The 17,129-nt window shown below is 37.5% G+C and overlaps 1 protein-coding gene across 1 annotated transcript in view; it reads left to right on the top strand.

Moving 5' to 3' along the window:
• Positions 1-2,265, top strand: part of BCAS4 (breast carcinoma amplified sequence 4) — a 60,600-nt gene extending 58,335 nt beyond the window's left edge. The window contains exon 5 of the mRNA XM_036752774.1: positions 1,839-2,265. Coding sequence (XP_036608669.1) covers positions 1,839-1,943 — 105 coding nt within the window. The 3' untranslated portion in view covers positions 1,944-2,265. The remainder of the gene's footprint in view (positions 1-1,838) is intronic.
• Positions 2,266-17,129: the final 14,864 nt, after the last annotated feature.

Genomic DNA, 17,129 nt, shown 5'->3' with positions numbered 1-17,129 from the left:
AGTGGTTTTTCTAATGAGATATTTCACATTGTCTTCCATTTTTTCATTTCTTTGGTTCTGTTTTATATCTTAATTTCCCATAAAGTCACTAGCTTCCACTTGCTCCAATCTAATTTTTAAGGGGGTAATTTCTTCAGTGGTCTTTTGGACCTCCTTTCCCATTTGTCTGATTCTGCCTTTCAAGGCATTCTTCTCCTCATTGGCTTTTTGGAGCTCCTTTGCCATTTGGGTTAGTCTATTTTTTAAAGTGTTATTTTCTTCAGTATTTTTTTTTGGGTCTCCTGTAGTAAGTTGTTGACTTGTTTTTCATGGTTTTCTTGCATCTCTGTCATTTCTCTTCCCAATTTTTCCTCTACTTCTCTTATTTGCTTTTCCAAATCCTTTTTGAGCTCTTCCATGGCCTGAGACCAATTCATATTTTTCTTGGAGGCTTTTAATGTAGGCTCTTTGGCTTTGTTGACTTCTTCTGGCTGTATGCTTTGATCTTCTTTGTCACCAAAAAAAGATTCTGAGTCAGAGTCTGTGTCCTTTTTTGCTGCCTGGCCATGTTCCCAGCCAACTACTTGACCTTTAAGCTTTTTGTCAGGGTATGACTGCTTGTAGAGTAGAGAGTGCTTTGTCCCAAGCTTTAGGGGCTGCGCTGCTGTTTTCAGAGATACTTCTACTCCACTATCACCACAAGCTCTGCCACAGCAGCGCTCCTCCTCCTCCAAGAACTGCCAACCAGGATTGCAAACCAGATCCAAGCAAGGGCAAAGCAAGCCCTGCTGTCCTGCTCTGGTCTGCTGCTTGATTCCTACCACTGTGTGAGCTAGGGACTCTGGAAGCAGCTGATGCTGGAGCTCTGGAAGCAGCTGCAGGAGCTTTCTGCTGCTGTTGCCACCACTGCTGCACCACCTCTGCTGCCCCCCAGGGCTGGTGGCTGGACTGCTTTCTAACCTGACCTAGCAATTTCCCACTAACCTGCTCTGTGGTCTTTGGCGTTTGTGGGTTGAGAAGTCTGGTAACTGCCATAGTTCACAGAATTTAGATCTGACTTTATTTGTATGGAAAGTGTTTTGTATAGTTTCTGGGTTTGTTTTGGCAGGTAGACTCCCAAATATTTTATAATGTCTACAGTAATTTTAAATGGAATTTCTCTATCTCTTGCTGTTGGGCTTCTGAGATCTCTTTTAGATCTGAAATTCTGTGATCTTTTTGCGATGTCTTCATCTAAGTTCTTAATAATGCTCTAAGGACAAGGTCTAGTCCAAAGTTCTGAATACTTTATTAGAGATCTCCCTCCTGGGAAACATCCTTGACCACAGTGAGTTACAGATACCATCATACTGGTTATTCCAGATGTGGAATAGTAAAGAGACTCTGATATTTTCTTCCCTTTCCCCAAAGTTAAGTGAGTGAGCAGCTGCTGCCCAGCAAAGGTCTTCTGGGAGAGGCAGGAGTCCTGGAAATAAACAATGATGGCAATTTTGGATCATGTTCTTCCCCTACAACACAGAACAAAGTGATTTACGTTAGCAGCATAGGAAAGCATTCTGAGGCTAGAAGATGATATAGTGGCCATGGTAAGACCAAACAATGGCTCAGAGTTAGCCATGTGGACAATGGTAGAGGGGTTAAGACTGGGGCAATTGAGAACTGAGAAACTATCGCTGTATCCACTGGTGGTATAAAATACAAGCAGAATAAGAAAGGTTTTCAAAGGCCTCAATCAGTTATAAGCCATTTATTGAGCAACTGTATGACTACACAGTAATAGAGCCTGTAGTGTGCTATAGTGTTTAGCTAAGTCCCTCTTCTCACTTAACCACTTTGAAAAGTTGTTCTTTTGATTTCAGAGACAGCCCGCACCAGTTCCACAGATGTATGAACTGCCCACACTCTACAGAACTGAAGACTACTTTCCCATGGATATGCCTGGAACAAAGTGTCCAACACCATAGTGGATGTCCATTCACTTGCAGCTTTTTCAGAGATGCTGTTTCAATCTCCTGGTTCTTGATGGTTGAGAATGAAATACCATATATTTAATAGCTTGGCTTTTTAAGAAAAAATTTTAAACTTTTCTCTTGCTTCTTTATAAAAGTTTTTGTGTGAAATGCAGCTCAAAAACCCTATCTGTGCCCATGTGTCTGAGATTAGCCAGATAAACTTGAATGTTAAAGTGCACACTGTCTGGATATTGCCCATATGCATGTTTTCCTTTCCTACTTAATGGTGATCAATAAGAGGAATAAAAGTCACAGCCTTGGCTTGTTTACTGTGGATAGTTGAGGTTGATTATTCTCCTTTTTAATTTGTAAACTCAATAAAGAACCCCAAACACCTGGCCTTGATTGGTTTTAAGAAAAATAGGTGTTGGCTATTTTCTCTGCATGTTTGCTTCTTAGAAAATCATTCCTATCATAATATTAAACCTGACACATCTCAAGTGAGTTATCTTTGATATTCAAGATGGTTGTTTACTGTGTCCCTCTGCATAGGATATTTCACACCACTGGCCTTTGTATTTTCCATCAAAAGCCAAAGGTTATTTGGTGATTACAAAGATCTCCAAGTGATATACAACTTAATTTTCTCAGATGCATAGACATTAAACCATCATTTTAGCCTGTGTTTGATATTGTTTTAATAATTCCTTCATACAATTATTAGCACATTAAGGAAGCTATGGGGGAATGGGTATGAAGGTACTAGCTGAAAACTATCATGGTAAGAGGGGTGACAATTATTCTTTGAGGCTGGTAATGCCAAAAGCCAACAGATAAAAGCAGAGAGAAGTGTTTTTACGCCAGAGTTAAGACTGATTCATTCTTTTACCATTATACTACTGATTTTCATGCAAGGAAAGAGAGATAAGTGATAGGTTAGACCTCTTTGTTGGGAAACAATTAAGTTTCAGGGATCTGTTATTCCTGGAGAGTTTTCCTTTTTTGCTTCTGTTTCCCTGTGCTGTTTATGTCCTTGAGAAAATCCTGTAGGTCAGGCAATGCTAAGAGCTGCCTGAGGTGTTAATCACAAACATTGCAGAAAGGTTTGGTAGTGTCACAGTGCCTTTGTGCACTGACTATGGGTAGGGACCTGGGTTGTAAGGGCAGAGATATATCAGATATGGCCTTGGAATGTGATGGATGGAATGGAATGGATAAAGCATTTATCAAGTGTTTTATTAAGAGAGGGCTGGGGATGAGATCAAGGACATAAGTAGAGAGGCTGGTATTGGCAATAAGAAGCACCACCTTACCCTCTAAAACTGAAACAAAGGAGGAGAGGGTAAAAGAATATGATTAAGTGATTTAAAATGTAGAATTTGGAGGGCAGAGGAACATCCAACAGAAGGCTATGAAACATGAAGTCCTATACTGAGAGGGAGAAGTGAGGTGGTGGTATAGGAGGCTTGGGAAGAAAATAGAAAGTTTGGTTCTAAGTATTATTAGATAATACTGAAACTCATACTTTTTTTGTCTAGCCATTCCTTTCCACATCTTAAAAAGAAGGCAGAAAGTTACTTGTGATGTTGGTTTTTTGAAACTGTTAGACTTTACATTCATTTTCAAATTTACATTAGATTTCATCTAAGCTCATCATTCAAGTCTGTCAAGAATTTTTTGGACCCTAATTCTGCAATTCAATATGTTACCTACTTCTCCTAGCTTTGTGTCATCTGCAAATCTGATTAGCAATTATACCCCTCTAAAATCACTAAAATGTGAATACCTTTTGATCCAGCAATATTATTAGTAGGTAACTAGGTGGTAAAGTGGATAGACTGCTAGGACCTGGAGTCAGGAAGACTGAAGTTCAAATATGACCTCAGACACTAGCAGTGTGACTCAAGGTGGATAAGTCACTTAACCTCTCTTTGCCTCAGTTTCTTCATCTATTAGATGGGAATGGAAATAGTACCTCCTCCCAGGTTTGCTGTGATGACAAAGTAAGACAATATTTGTGAAACATTTGGCAAACCCTAAAGCACCACATAAATTCTAGCTATTCTTATAACATCATACCTGAAAGAGTTAAAAGAGAGAAAGAACCTAGAGGTACAAAAATATTCATAACACTTTTTGTCAAAAAGAAACGGAAAATAAGGGATCTATCCATTTAGAGAATGGCCAGGCAAATTATAGTATATGGGTGTAAAGGAATATTATTGCATTGTAAGAAATGAGAAAATTCAGAATAACTTGGGAGGACTTGTATGACCTGATGCAGAGTAAAGTGAGAACCAGGAGAATAATTTGTACAATGACTACAACATTGTAAAGAAAAGCAGCTCTAAAAGGTTGAAGAACTCTTTAGTGCACTGCCAAATGACTGAAGATGAAACATGCTTGCCACCATTTGACAGAGAGAGGATTGACTAGAGGTACAAATTAAGACATGCACTTTTGAACGTGCTCAATGTGTGGATTTGCTTTTTTGTTTGTTTTGTTTACTGATTACAAGGGAAATGTTTTGTTTTTATGGCTAGGTGAGGTAGAATGAAGAAGAAGAGGCTGGTAGTGATAGTGAAGCAAAAAAAAAAAGTTTAAAGCATCAAACTTTTTTTTTAAGCATAAATGAGTGTTGTACTTTGTCAGAGTTTCCCAGTCTCCCCCCCCCCCCCATCTATTGAGATAATCATGTGGTTTGGGTTATATTAGTTTTTCCTGTGATTAGTTACATGGATTGTTTTCCTAATGCTGAACTATCTTTGCATTACTAGTAAAAATCCAATTTGGTCATGAATGATTTCTTAGATAAATCATTGTAGTCTATTCAACAAAATTTCATTTAAATTTTTAAAATCAATATTCACTAATAATATTGGCCTGTAGTTCTGTGTTAGGTATTAGGGGTATAGTTGTCTCATAAAAGGAATCTAGTAGGGTGCATTATTTCTCAGTTTTTGAGAATAATTTGTGCAGTATTAGCAATAATTATTCTTTAACAGTTTGATAGAATTCTCCTGTCAATTCATTGGAAACATGATTCCCCCCCCCTCCTTTAGTAGTTGCTTTACAGGTAGTTTTATTTCTTCTTCTGAAATTGGATTATTTAAGATCTCTGTTAGTTTGGGTATTTGATCTTTTTGAATGTATTCCTCTATTTCTTTTGTGTTCTCAATTTTGTTAGCATATAACTGTGTATAATAGATTCTGATAATTCTTTTTATTTCTTCTGGTTTTGTTAAGATTTTACCTTGATTGCTATTTTGTTGATGTGATTTTATGCCTTTTTTATCAGATAGACTAAATTATCAATTTTAGTAGTCTTTTCAAAGGATCACCTTTTAGTTTTATTTATAATTTCTATATTTTTTTTGGTTGTGAGTTTGTCTCTTTCACTTCTAATTTTTAATATCCCCTCTTCTGTGCTTATTTTGGGTTTATTTGTTGGCTTCTTTTAATTTTCTAAAACTGCATACACATCAATTAATCCTCTCTTTCTATTTTGTTAATATGTTTGTAGGAAAATCATTTCCCTGCTGAGGGCCATGTTAGCTGAATCCCAGAAATTTTGATTTGTTGTTCGTCATAATTTTCTTTCACATGATTAGTAGCTGTTGCTCTGATTTATTCTTTGATCCACTTATTATTATTTAGGATTTCATTCCAAAGTCTCCATTTTGGTCTGTGCTCCCTGAACTTATCATTGTTTTTGCTGCATCATATTCTATAAAAGATGTGTTTACTATTTCTGTCTTTTTACATTTATTTACAATATTGCTATGACCTAATATGTGGTCAGTTTTCATAACAGCTTCATGTGGTGATAAGAAATAAGTATAATCCTTAGTAGTCTCATTTAGAAGCTGCCACAAGTCTTGTAGCTTTAGTTTTTCCAATAATTTGTTGAGTTTTATGTCTTCTCTTTGGTTTATCTTTGTTAGACATCTAAAACTGAGAAAGGGACATTGAAATCTCCTGCCACTCCTGTGCTATTGTCTATGTCCTTTGGTGGTTTAATTGATGCTTGCTTTATGAATTCAGATGCTGTGATATTTGGAGCATATAAGCTTAATATTGTTAAATTTAATAAGCTTAATTTTGTTGTCTATATATGTAATATAATATAGTTTCTTTGTTGATCTCTTTTTATGTTTTAAATGTTTACTTTTATTTTGTCTGTTAGCATGATTATAACTCCTAATTTTTAGAATTCACTTGATATATAGTAAATTTTTTCCAGCCTCTCATTTTTATTTTGTGTATGTCTTTGTTTTTAAAATGTTTTGTATAAGCAGCAGATTGTGAGATGTAATCTGCCACTTTTTTTCATTTTATTGGATTATTCTATTCACATTTAAAGTTATGAGAGTTCAGTTTGTATTTTCCACCATTTGTCTCTAAATTTTTTCCCCCAAATTAAGATTTCCCCCCTTTTCTCTATAAACACAGTACTATGTCTTCTAAGTTATTTTAGTTCACTCTATTTTAAGGCAACTCTAGTCTCATCAACTCTCTTCCCCTCACTTTCAAATCTCCTTTCCCCCATTTGTTATTCTTTTTCCTAATTTTGGAGTTTAACTTATTAGTCCCTTTGTCTTTCTTGCTTTCATCTGGTTATTTACTTCTCTTTTTTTCCTCAGTTAAGTAAAGTAAATTACACCTTCTCCTCCCCTTCCAATTGTTTTATTTTTAAAACTCCATTTTCTGCACCTTTTTCTAGAAATGATTTCTTCATTCTTTTCATTATTTATCTTCCCTGTCTATTCTAGACTTTTATTCTTTGATTCATGGCCTTTATAGATATTTCGTTCTTCTTAGTCTCTATGTTCATCATAGAATTAAAGCTTCTAAGGAGCTTGTTTCTATGTTATTCCTTTATAGATCTTGCCCTGGTCCCTTTTTTCTGCTGTGCTTCACTCTTAGAAATATCAATTTCTGCAAATGATAGACAGGATATTGCTTCATGGTAAGATTTTTTCCCATGAGCCTGATTGCAAAGTTCATTATTAACCTTTGCCCTCTGCCTGGTCACTTTTTTTTTGTATTATTCGCCTTGACATTCCTGGGTCCATTTCCTCCCACTCTTCTGGGTGACAGTTGCCCCAGGGAGCTCTGATTCCCCTTATTCTAAGGAAAGATGAGTGGTTTTTTTTTTCTAAGAATCAAATTCTTACAGATCATACCCATTGTAAGGTTTTCACTCCTCTTTGTAGAACATGTCTCTACTCCCATGGGAGCATTCATCAGAAGTAGCCCTTCTCAGAACTAAAACAGTGTTGCTCCCTTTCTTTCCTTTTATTTTTCAATCCCTCCCTTTGCTTTCTCACCCATTCTCCTGTAGTTCTCTTCCTTTGGAGAGCTTACAGGACTCGACTTGATTAGGGTAAAACATATATTCCCATCTATTTCCTTCCTCATATTCGTTCCCATCTCTTCCTTTTTTTCCCCTTTTATGCACTCTCCCATTCTTTATTTTAGTTCCGCAAAGAACAACAATAAATTGATTCACTTGTAGGTAGGGTGTTGTGAGGTTTAGTCTATAATGTTTCAGGCCTGTTTTCCAACCATTACTTTTATTTTACTTCTGCTTTCTTTTACCCTTGTCTCCTTGTGTGCATTTAGAAAGAAATCTCTTAAAGGTCTTTCTATTGTCGTCATCATTGTTTGCTGTATTTGTTCACTTTTCTTGTGTAGCTGTGTCTGGGTATTTGAAAAGCAAATAATTTCTTCAGGTCTGGATATCCTTCTAGGAATTTTTTGAATGACTTTTTATTTTTTACTGAATGTCTGTAGGGTTTGCATTTTGAGCTCCTTTGCTCCTCAGAACACGTTATTTCATTCCCTCCTACAGATTCTGGCGGGTGCAAAAGTTTTGTGTTATTTGAATTTCTTTTGTATTTGAAGGTCTTTCTTCTGGTTGTTTTCAGAATTTGTTCTTCACCAGTGGAATTATTCCATTTAACCACTACGTATTTGGAGTTTGCAGCATAGGGTTTTTTTTTTTTTGAGGTGATTTGAAGGTTTTTTGATTGGCACTTGTTTTCCCCCCTCCTCATCAGGTTCAGAAGTCCTGGGCAATTCTTGTATTGTTTCATGCATTATGGCATTTTTTTTTAATTTTTGCCATTTTCTTCTGGGAGACCCATAATCCTAAGGTTGTCTCATTTCAACCTGTCTTTGCAATCAATATATTTTGGTTGTATATAGATTGTTTTCTTTTAATGTTACTGGTTTTTGTTTCTCTTCTTACTGATTATCCTTCACTTCTGTGTATTTGTATTGCTAGTTATCCTCTCTTTTGTTTCTTTGGTGAGACCTGCCATTGTGGATACAAGTTTTTCTATTGTCAATTATTTCTGCTATACGAACCACAAATTCTGCGTCTAAAATTCTTATTTCTTTTAAATGATTCAGGAATGTCTTGCTGTGGTGACATGCTCTCTTAGGAAGCCAGAGGGTATGCTGCCTTATTACATATTGATTCATTTTCCTTTGTCTTGTAATATTTATTCATAGATGTTTGGACTTTTAAAAAACCTGCTATGGAGGCCGTATTCCTTTCTGTTATCAATATCTTCCTCATTGGCTTATCTGTTTATATTCAGGGTCTTTCAAGTTTTCTTCTTCCTACAATCTTTGGTAATCTCACTCTTGTTTTTCTTTTAGTCTATCACTCACTACTTTCTGATGCCTTTCCCCTAGAATGTATTTTCCCTGGGGCCAGATCTCAAAGCCATGTTAGCCTCTTCCTCCACTGGGCAATCCACATTTCACCAGCCTCATTCTCAACGCCAAGTAACTTCTGGAAGGACAGTTGGAAGATCTTTATGAACTGATGCAGAGCTGAGGGAACAGAACTAGAACAATTTTATAAAATGATAATATTGCAGAGAAAAACAACTTTGAAAGACCTTAAAATTCAAATCAACTCAATGAATAGACCATAAGTCCAGAAGAATGAAGATGAAACATTCCACTCATCTGACTCTCTCAATAAACTTAAAATGCCAAAAGAGACATATATTTTCAGACAGGAGCAATGTGGGAACTTATTTTGTTGGACTATGCATGTTTGTGCTGAGGACTTTGTTTTTCTTTTTAATTTGTTCAGTGGAGGGGGGGGGGATTGAGAGGGACAATTTGATAAAAAAAAAAAAAAAAGCAAAACAAACCAACAATGTGTTATTTGGAAAAGGACTCAGTCAATGAACATTTATTAAGCCCTTTTATACCGCCTCCCCCCCAGATCATACACTGTGCTAAGTGCTGGGCATAAAAATAAAAGTGAAAGACAGTCCTCAAGGAGCTCACAGTCTAATGAGGGAGACAACAAACAATTGTACACAAACAAACTATATAAGATAAATAGGAAATAATCAATGGAGGGGAAGCATTAGAATTAAAAGAGATTAGGAAAGGCTTCCCTTAGAAGGTAGGCTTTTACCTATAACTTGAAGGAAGCCAGGGAACCCTGGAGGTGGAGATGAGGAGGGAGACCAGTCCAGGCATAGAAGACAGCCAGTGAAAATTTCCAGAACTAGGAGATGGAGTGTCTTGTCTGAGATGCAGCAAGAAGGCCAGTGTCACTAAATCAAAGAGTATGTGGTGGAGGGAGAGGGGGGAGGAGGAGGAAGGAGCAGGAAAGTGGTGTCTGTGTAAGGTTTAAGAATGCTGGAAAGGGGGGGAGGGTATAAAGTATAAGACTGGAAAAGTAGAAGAGGACCAGGTTACTATTTATTCACTATATGCCAGGCACTATGCTTAGCACTGGGGATACACAGAAAAGCAAAAGGCAGTGCTTGCCCTTAAGGTGTACATAATCGAATGTGGGGTGGGGAAGAGAACACACAAAAATTGGCTGAAAAGGGGGGGCAGAATTTAAAGTCCAGACAATACAGCTGGGTGAGAAATAAATGGCTGCTCTGGGTATTCTCCTTAAATGGAGGATCTGGGAGGAGTTCTTCACTATTTACCCTCCATCCTCTTCAACCAGAGGGCAAAGAGGTATAGGTGGAAGTCTGAGTTTTTAGGTTGATGTGATTTGCTAGATTTCCAACCTGCATCCTCTCCAATCCCTTTAAAAAATCATTTTGGTGGGTGAATGGAGGATGGCCTGGGGTAGGGAGAAACTTATGGCAGGCTGATTAACCAGCAGGCCACTGTAGTAATCCAGGTTTGAGGTAATGAGAGTCTGCTCTAGGGCAGTGGCAGTATCAAAGTGAAGCAGGAGCATTGCAGAGATGTTACAAAGCTGAAATCAATAGGCCCTTGGCTACAGATTGGATGTGGGAGTGGGGGTGGGGTTTGAGAGGGAGGAGTTGAGGATGACACCTAGGTTGTTAGCTTGGAAGAATGGTAGTACCCTCAACAGTTAATAGGGAAGTTTGGAAGAGGGAGGGTTTGAGGAAAAGATAATGAGTTCCATTTCAGACATGTTGAGTTTAAGACATCTATGGGACATCCAATTTGAGATGTAAAGTAGGTAGTTGGAGATGCAAGTCCTGGAGTTCAGTAGAGAGGTTAGGGCAGGGGGCCTCAAGGCCACATATGGCCTTCTGGGTCCTTGGGTGTGGCCTATTGACCAAGTTCAAGTTTTACAGAACAAATCCTTTTATTAAGGAAATTCGTTCTGTGAAGTTTGGATTCAGTCAAAGGGCCACACTTAAGGACCTAGAAGGCCACATGTGGCCTCTAGGCTGCAGGTTCCCCACCCCTGGGTTAGGGGATAAATAGATTTGAAAATCTTTAGGACAGAAATGATAATTAAGTTCATGGGAGCTGACAAGATCAGCAAGTGAAATACTGTGGAAGGAGAAGAGGTTCCAGAATAGGGCCCTGTGGGACACTCAAGGTTAGTGGATATGAACTGGATGAAGATACAGCAAAGGAGACCGAGGAGTGGTTATATAGTGTCCCTAAAACCTGAGGAAAAAAAAATCAAGGAGAAGAGGGTGATTGTGACAGTGTTAAAGGCTACAGAGGTCAAGAAGGTTGCAGATTTAGAAAAGGGCATTGGATTTAGCACTTAAGAGATCATGGGTAACTCTGGAGGGAGCAGTTTCAGTTGAATGATGAAGTCAGAAGCTATACTGTGGAGAGTTAAGAGAATAAAAGGAGAGGAAGTGGAGGCATTGATTAATAGATGTCCTTCTAAGGAGTTTAGCTACAAAGGGAAGCAGAGGTATGGGGCCATAATTAGCAGGGATCAATGAATTAAAAGGTTTTTTTTTTATTTTGAGGATGGAGGAGAGATGGGCATATTTGTAGGCTGTAGGGAAGTAACACAAAGATAAGGAGAAACTGAAAATAAGGGAGGAAGGGGAATGAAAGAACAAGCAATCAGCTGGAGGAGACTAAATGGAATGGAATTATGGCTGTATTACCTGTGTACTCAGGCATTTGGGTAATAAGAGAGAAGGAGAAAAAGAGAAGAGGGAGCTACCAATGAATAACCTGAATTCAGTAAAATGTGAGGCAGGATTTTCAGTTCAGAGGGTGGGTGGTGGGTAGAGGAGCTATGGGAGTTTTGAAGAGGGAGGAAAAGGTTTACAGAAGCTTCAGTGGCGAGTGGGAGGTAATTATAGAGGTGTTAAAGGATTTCCTAGCAGCAATGAGGGCATAGTTGATGTCATATAACATAAATTTGTAGTGGACCTAGTCAGTAGTGTTGCACAATTTTCTCTAACTTTGTCCAATAGCACATGTCTAGGAGTAAAGGATAAGAATGGTGGGAGTGATCCAAGACCGAGGATTGGTAGGGCACAGATCAACAATATGATAAAATGGCAAGGAAGTCAAGAGAAGTCAGTGTAGAGTTGAACTGTTTTACCAAGGGGTCAAAGTGGAGAAAGGAGAGTATGACTAATATAAGGATGATGGTTTGAGAAAGAACTGAGGTGTCAAGGCATTGGAGGTCACCACCTGGACGAAGAGCAAGGTTTGGCACTGGAAGGCAGAGGGAGAGGTGGAAAGCCAATAGGTTGCGATTAGATAATGTAATTTCAGAGTTCAGAGACATGGAAATGGTGCATTTATAGGTCATGGCAAGATCAAGAGTATGACCATCTTAGTGTGTAGCTGATGTATGGTGGAGGAATAAGTCATGGGGAATGAGTAAGTTGGGCAACTGGGACGTTTGAGTATCAAGTGTATGTTGAAGTCCCCCAGCATGAAGGCAGGAGGTGGGCAGGGGAGAAAGATGAGCCAGGTTCCGAACCCATTGAGAAAGAAAGGGGAGTGTCCTGGAGGTCTGTAGACAAGAGCTATCAGGATTTTGATTGGGTGGTAGATGTAGATTTGTGAACTTCAAAGAAGAGGCTACTGAATGAAGATGGTAGGAGAACCTGGAAGTGGCAATTCAGAGCAAGGAGTATTCCAGTTCTCCTACCAAGACAAGTGAGTCTGGGTGTAACACAGGGAATGAGTCAAAGTGCAGCCAGTGCTGGTAAGGGTAGCCAGAGAGAGGGAAGCTGTGTCATCAGGAAGAAGCCAGGTCTTAATGACAGGCAGAAGATATTCAAAATGTATTATATGATTAAAAACTAACAAAGTGAACATAATGAAGATTCATGGTTTCAATGGCAATCTTCTTTTTCTGTTCTTTATATATGGAAATGCTTATTGGTGTTTGTCAAGTTGAGAATAGTAAACAATAAAAAATAATAAAGTATGCCATGTGTATTTCATCCAAGTTATTGATAAACATCTTAAATAGTGCAGGGTCAAGAACAGATTCTAAGGGCACTAGAGATATCCTCTAAGTTTATCTGCATCAATTTAAAATTCCTATCCCTGGGTCACTAAGCTTTGGGCTGGGTGGAACTAAAAAAATTAGAAGGCAAGGACACTTAACTTCATCTGTCATGAACACCACCTAACACCAGAGAATTCTCCGGGCTAACTGCCAAACTTTCTTTGGCTCTCATCTATCTCTTCCTTTAGCTCCACCCCTTCATGAAAGATTGGTCTAGAATTTGCAGGTGTGTATTATTCAATCAAGTCTTGATTCAGGTTCCATACTACTAAGAAAACTCTTCCCTCTTTATTGTATCACTAGTTGTGTGTTTCATTGAATCACTTACAAAAGTATATTTTATGAAAATCAGAATATGATAAATAAATTAAATAACATAAATGCACTCAGGTAGCTATACCCTCTATTGGGAGATTCAGGAACTTAGAATGCTTCTGCTGGTCTTCTGTCAAGGTGGTTTGTGCTCTAGAAAGAGAATGAATATAATGCAAAGGACTGTGTTCAGGTGGTTACCATTTCTGTTTTTTAATCCCTGGATCCTTTCAGGTAGTTTCACTTAAATTGTATCTCTGCTCCTTTCAAGGCAAGAAAGTGCATGTGTGGGTGGTGAAGGGCTGTATGTTATGTGTGCATGTTTGTGTATACTTCCCCTAGAGCACATACCTTGCTCATTTCTCACAGACCTTGTCCAAACAATCTAAGGAAGAATGTACAGTTCTTCTAGCAAGGCATCATTTCCCCAATCTCTTCATTCCTCTCCAGGTTACACTTCTGACCCATTTCACAGAACTTTCTCTACCATGCCACAGAAACCTCTTTGCCCTGGAAGCTCACCCCCCACCCCGTGCCAGACTACTTTTCACATAGGAAGTACCCTTCACCCCTGCAGCCTCTACCATTGACTGGCTAGTTCCTCTTATAACCTGTATTTTAAGGAGGAGGCTAGGCCAACCATGCCTTTATTCCTCTCCAGGTCTGACTCATCTCCACAGCATCTTCTCTATTAAGACTCCACATGAGATACTTTCATTTTACCTCTCCCCTACCCTCAACTCCACTTTTCAGTTCCCTTTAATGTGTTGTCTTCTCCCATTAGAATATAAGCTCCTTGAGGGAAGGGATTTTTTTGCTTGCATTTGTATTTCTAGTGCTCATTTAGCACAGTGCCTGACACATAGTGCTCGATAAATGCTTGTTGACCTTGATCTTAAGTCATCTCATTCCTTGGTTTTTCATCACCACCTGACCTTCATGCTTTGTAAGTGGGCCATGGACATTATCCATGAATGACTGACTATTCTTTGGGTTCATTTCTTCATTTAGTTCCAAATCCACTTAACTATACTAATTAACTACCAGAGGCAGCTAGGTGGCACAGTAGATGGTACTGGGCCTGGAGTCAAGAAGACTTGAATTCAAATTGGTCCTTAGATACTTACTAGGTCTGTGACTCTGGGCAAATCACTTAATCTGTCTGCCTCAGTTTCCTCAATAGTAAAATGGAGATAATAATAGAACCTACCTCCTAGGGTTGTTGCGAGGATCAAATGTGGTATTTGTAAAATACTTAGCGCATGGTGTGTGGCACATAGTAGATGTTTACTAAATGCTCATTTCCTTCTTTTATTCCCATTACTGTCTAGTCCACATAGATGAACAAATGCTTTGTTGATATGTAACCAAACTGCATTTACAGCATTACCCTCATCTACCCTTCTAGTTAACTTCTCAAAAAAGAAACTGAGGTTAGTTTCTTATGACCTCTTCTGGATGAAATCATTCTGGCCCTCGGTGGTGACTAATCCCCTTTCTAGGTAACTACAAACCATTTCTTTAATATTATGTTCTAAAGTTTTCCCCAGGGATCAGTCAAGCTCACCAGTCTATAGTTTTTCAGATTGCCCTTTCCCTTTTATTGAAAAGAACATCTACTCTTTTCCAGTTCTTTGCCACCTCTGTCATTCACCGTTGCTTTTCAAAGATCACTGACTGTATCATAATCATTTACATCTGTTCATTCTTTCAGTACCCTGGGATGAAGTTTATTTAGCCTTGGTTATTGGAACTCATTGAAGTCCTCTCCTAACATCTCCTTACTCTCTTGGGTTTCAACTCATTATTAATCACTTTTGTTCTGTTCTTTCTAGTCCAAAGATCATACTCCTTAGAAGAGAAAACAGAAAGAAAATACGAGTTGAGTAGTTTTTCTTTTCTTCACTGATTATCATCATCATGACATCTAATCTGAACAGTGGTCCTTTTCTTTCATCCTTTCTTTTTCCAATATAGTTTAAAATAAAATATATTTTTGTTGTCTTTAGCATTTGTTGTCAATCTTAGCTTATTCTCAGTTTTAGCACTCCTCACATTATTTTTAAAAAGTTTTTATTGATATTGTTTTAATGTCACCTTCATTTCTGAATATATCTCTTCCCCACCTTCTACCCAGTGAACTATCCCTTTGTAACAAAGAATAAAAAAGGCATTTTAAAAAGTGGTTCAGCAAATCAAATCAACATATTATTCAACTCTGAGATTATACGCACTATTCCAACTCTTGCTCAGGGTTAAGCTTGGTCATTATAATTACAAAGTACTGTTTCATTTTTATATTCTTTATATTTACATGGAAGAACATGGTTGTAATAATTGTGAATATTGTTTTACTGGTTTTGTTCATTCTGCACCAATTTATATAGTCTTCTTATACTTCTCAGAATTTTTAATTTTTTTTCTTGAGGCAACTGATTGTACTTTTTTTTTCTTTTTTATTTCTTTCATTTTTATTTTTAATTTTTTAAAATTTATTTATTTATTTTTAGTTTGCCACACATGGTTCTACATAATTTTGAGTTCCAGATTTTCTCCCCTCCCTCCCCCCTCCCTCCCCAAGACAGCCTGGAATCTCATATAACTACCATGTATAACTTCGCATTGAATTAATTTATACACTAGTCAAGTTGTGGAGAAGAATTATAACCAATGGAATGAATCATGAGAAAGAAGAGACAGAACCAAAAAAACACCAAACCCAAAAACAAAAACAAAAGAGAAGCAAAAAAGGCGAGTATGTACTGCGCCTCAATCTGTATTCAAACTTCACAGTTCTTTCTCTGGATGAAGATAGCACAGAATTTTTAATATTCATTGTTTCTTATGGCACAATAATATTTCATTACATCCATGTATCACAGTTTGTTTAACCATTCCCAAATCAATAGTCATCTATTTTATTTCTGCTATGAATATTTTGGTGTATATAGACCTTTCTTCCTGTTTGTATCGGAGGATCCTCCAATACCCTCCAGCTCCATGCATGCCTAGCAGTGGGATTCTGGCTAAAGGTGAGACATTTTAGCCACTTTCATAGCAAAATTCCAAGTTGCTCTTTCTCCACACCTCCACCAACAATGTGATAGTGTATCTATCTTTCTGTAGCTCCTCCAACAGGGACTATTTCCGTCTTTTGTCAACTTTGCTGATTTGTTGGTTGTGTTGAAACCTCAAAGTTGTTTTGACTTGCATTTTCTTATTATTGATATGAAGTAAACTTTCAATTGGTTATTAACTTGCAATTCTTTTGAGGACTGTTTATTCATATCACGTGAGCAAATATTTATTGGGGAATGACTTTTATATATCTGTGTTGCTTCCCTACATATCTCAGATACTAAGACCCTTATAAAGGACATTTGATGCAAAGATTTTTTTCCTCCATTGACAATTTCTCTTCTTAGCTGCATTGATTTTTTTTATGCAAAAGGTTTTTAATTTCATGTAACCAAAATTATTCATCTTGTGATCACCACAATCTTTTAAGAAATTTCCTTCAAGTCAAAGTTGTGAAAGGTGCCTGATTTGCTTCTCCCTTTTTAGAAAAATGGTGTTACCCTTTTTAAAAATAAATTTTTTATTAGCAATTTTTTATATCACCTGCATTTCTCATTGTATCTCCCTATTATCTTTAAGAGAAGTATTCCCTTATAAAAATAAAAAAGAGGAAAAAGTTCCATGAAACTAACCAACATTTCAAAAAAGAATGGTATTATCCATTTATGCTAAGGAACAAGGGAGGTATCTTATTTCTTTTTGGGGCCCAAACTTGGCCAACATAGTTATGCAGCATTGTTTTGAGTATTTTATTGGTGATGCGGTTTCATTTACATTGTTATAGTCATGATGTATATTGTTTTACTGGTTTTGCTTACTTCACTTTGCATCAGTTCGTATTTTTTCTATGCTTCTCCTCATGTTCATAGTTTCCTAAAAACTTGTCATATTCTGTTATATTCATGCACTATAATTTATTTAGCCTTTCCCCAGTTGATTGAAATCTACTTTGTTTCTACTTCTTTGCTATCACAAAAAGAAAAAGGCTGCTATATTTTGGTCCATATGGGGCTTTTCCCCCGTTGACAGTTGGTGGGGCATATTCATTAACA

Source organism: Trichosurus vulpecula, chromosome 3, assembly GCF_011100635.1.
Source record: "Trichosurus vulpecula isolate mTriVul1 chromosome 3, mTriVul1.pri, whole genome shotgun sequence".
Classification (NCBI taxonomy): domain Eukaryota; kingdom Metazoa; phylum Chordata; class Mammalia; order Diprotodontia; family Phalangeridae; genus Trichosurus; species Trichosurus vulpecula.
The sequence above is the reverse complement of the archived record's forward strand: the minus strand, read 5'-3'. Positions and strand labels throughout refer to the sequence as shown.